The sequence below is a fragment of the Echinops telfairi genome, unplaced genomic scaffold, assembly GCF_000313985.2.
Source record: "Echinops telfairi isolate 266 unplaced genomic scaffold, ASM31398v2 ScPeMD7_7469;HRSCAF=8507_1, whole genome shotgun sequence".
NCBI lineage: Eukaryota > Metazoa > Chordata > Mammalia > Afrosoricida > Tenrecidae > Echinops > Echinops telfairi.
Genome location: NW_022111373.1, coordinates 127847766 through 127850379, shown reverse-complemented (window position 1 = coordinate 127850379; position 2614 = coordinate 127847766). Strand labels below are relative to the sequence as shown.

The following is a 2614-nucleotide window of genomic DNA, read 5'->3' as shown; positions in this document are numbered from 1 at the left end:
CTTAAGTATTTCCTGTCTTAATTCCCAACGTCAATTTTAAGTTTTAGAATGGATTTCTCTGTCAGACAGCCAAAGTAAAGCAGAGACTGAGGGATTTGATTCAAGACAATGTAGCTCAATTCAATCAACCAAATAGCTTTTAAGTTCTACTCCAATAGATATAGGAAGAGACAAAAGAGAAATACATGGCAGAATTCTTGACTCATGGAGTTGATATTCTTTTGGAAGAGGGAAGAAATATATGTTGTTTGATTATAATAAGAGCATACAATTTTATGATAATTCAATTTATCAAGCTATTAAATTTTCATTAAGACCTAAATGAAGAAAATAGACATAAATAAGCAAATGAGCTGCTCTGGGTGATCAGGAAGAAACAAAGACACTTATTTATCTTGTAGTCTCTACCGCCAAGATTGCTGGCACTCTATTTTCATGTAGCTGACTTCAAAATCTAAAATGCACCCTATTGTTGCATCCAGCTAAAATTCAGCTTTGTCTTCTGATCTGAAGCATTCAATTACATGTGACTCATTATACCATTGCTCCTGAGTGCTCTCTGATAATATTCATTATGTTACTGTTTGGATTTATTTATTTTCTTTCTCCCGTAGTCAATATGACATTTAAAAGTTAATGTAAGCTTCTTCATCTTACTAGACATCTAAAAAGGGACTTAGATCATTGGAGTATGACCAAGCCAGCAGCAAGCATTTAACATCAGTGAAAAGCATTATTTCCTCAGAAGATTTAGGCTTTCATCACAATGTTCATTATTTAAATGAAACAATTGCAATTTAGGTTAATGCAAAAGTATCCAACATAGTACTGTAAATTATATTGGCTTTTCCTTTGTTAGTATTTTTATTTGTCCTTAGGTTCATCATCATGGACAGCCCATAATAACCTTAAGACTATTAAAAGCATTTCTTCCAAGTTCACAAATTTGCAGTATAACTTACCTCAATTAGACTCAGATAGTGCCAAGAGGGGGAGGGGGGAAAGTGAATTAATACAACCCTGTTGCTAAAAAATTCATTTGTTACCCTATATTGTATTTTTCATTTATTCTTAACCAAAATTATTCTCCCTGACTTTTATAATTGAATAGAATAAAAACTCCTCACTATGCACATCGTAACTCAGCAAATAAACTGCTTTGCCTGCTAGTCTCCCTATTTGTTATTCCTTGCATAATTGTATTTATAATGGGGCTCACAAATAAATAACACTCACAAATTGAATAGGTTTTCTTACAAATAAGATTTATTTTTGCCTCGGATCATATATTTAGTGACATTTAATCTCATTCCCCACAGGATAAGTCTTAAATATTTCTTGTCTTACTGAATTCACAAGCACAGAGAACTATACTCACATATATGCACTGCCATTTTAAATGATTATATTATGTAGTGTTCCCACTAGCATTGGTTACAAAGGCTAATACTCAAATACTGCCACTTTTAGTATATTTTTAATCCACCAGTTATCAGAAATAATTGATTTGAATAATGTCCCATTTGTCAAATTATAATGTCACATATTTTTCTGAATGCTAGAATTATTCAGTGAACAAAACTCTATTAAGAATATTTGTAGAGTCAAACATATAAGAATGATGATCTTAATAATATTCAAATGTATCTGTCACCATATATACTTGAGTATAAACTGATTCAAATATCAGCCGAGTTGCCTAATTTTAACATACAATCTGCATTATAAATGTGCTGAAAATCTAGGCTTATACAGGAGTAAATACAATATATTAGTATACACACATGTATAAAGAAATAATATAAATATGTCTGATTTAAATATAAACTTACCTTGCCTACATATTGATAATCAGATCCTGTATATTCCTCCAGCAGGAAAAACTGATTCCACATCCAACCTCGTTTTTGCCGGTGGAGAATTTTGCCATCAGTCCTCGGTACACGTGTACCTAAAATTCTGTGTTGGGGAACAGACGTCCTTCTAAACAGTATCTCTGGGCAACAAAAATTTAGCAGCCAGAGCAGAAAGATGAGCAAGATTTGATATAATGTCATAGTTCACTCCTTGATGAATCTCAATGTGGATGACAGAGAAGTCTTATTTTCCCGGGTTGGATTTTATTGTGTTTCCGCTGGCTTCCAACAGTTCATCAATGTTGTTTTCATGTTTCAAAATGCTTCACACAAACAAACAAACAAAAAAATCAGTCAGTTGACAAGCTTATGAATGTAATTTGTCACTTTGAATGCAAAATGACTTTTATTTTAAAGTATAAGAACAAAAATATTTTCCTCCTTCATAAAATAATAATTCATTCATTAGTGATTCATTCATTCATTCAGAAACATTCATTATCTACTAACATATCCAAAATTTAAGATCCATTAATTATAATTTCTTTCAACCAAATATCAATCACGACATGTGTGCACTTGTGTGTGTGTGTATAGGACAGACATTTATTGGTTTTCAGGACTGATAATTTCCAAAAAAGGTGGGTTTATTTTATTTTTGCATGATTATTTTTAAGACTCATTTGACATACATTAAAAATTATAGAGCAAAAGTCTGTTTAAATAAATATCAGGAAACATGCATTCTGTTGTATAAT

At 31.5% G+C, this 2614-nt stretch overlaps 1 protein-coding gene across 2 annotated transcripts in view; it reads right to left on the bottom strand.

Moving 5' to 3' along the window:
- LOC101650495 (cadherin-10) overlaps nucleotides 1-2176 on the bottom strand; it is a 158717-nt gene extending 156541 nt beyond the window's left edge. For both annotated transcript variants that reach the window (XM_045285131.1, XM_004698380.2), the window contains exon 1: nucleotides 1833-2176. In XM_045285131.1, the coding sequence (XP_045141066.1) occupies nucleotides 1833-2057 (225 nt within the window). In that variant the 5' untranslated portion in view covers nucleotides 2058-2176. The remainder of the gene's footprint in view (nucleotides 1-1832) is intronic.
- Between the last annotated feature and the right edge of the window lie 438 nt (nucleotides 2177-2614).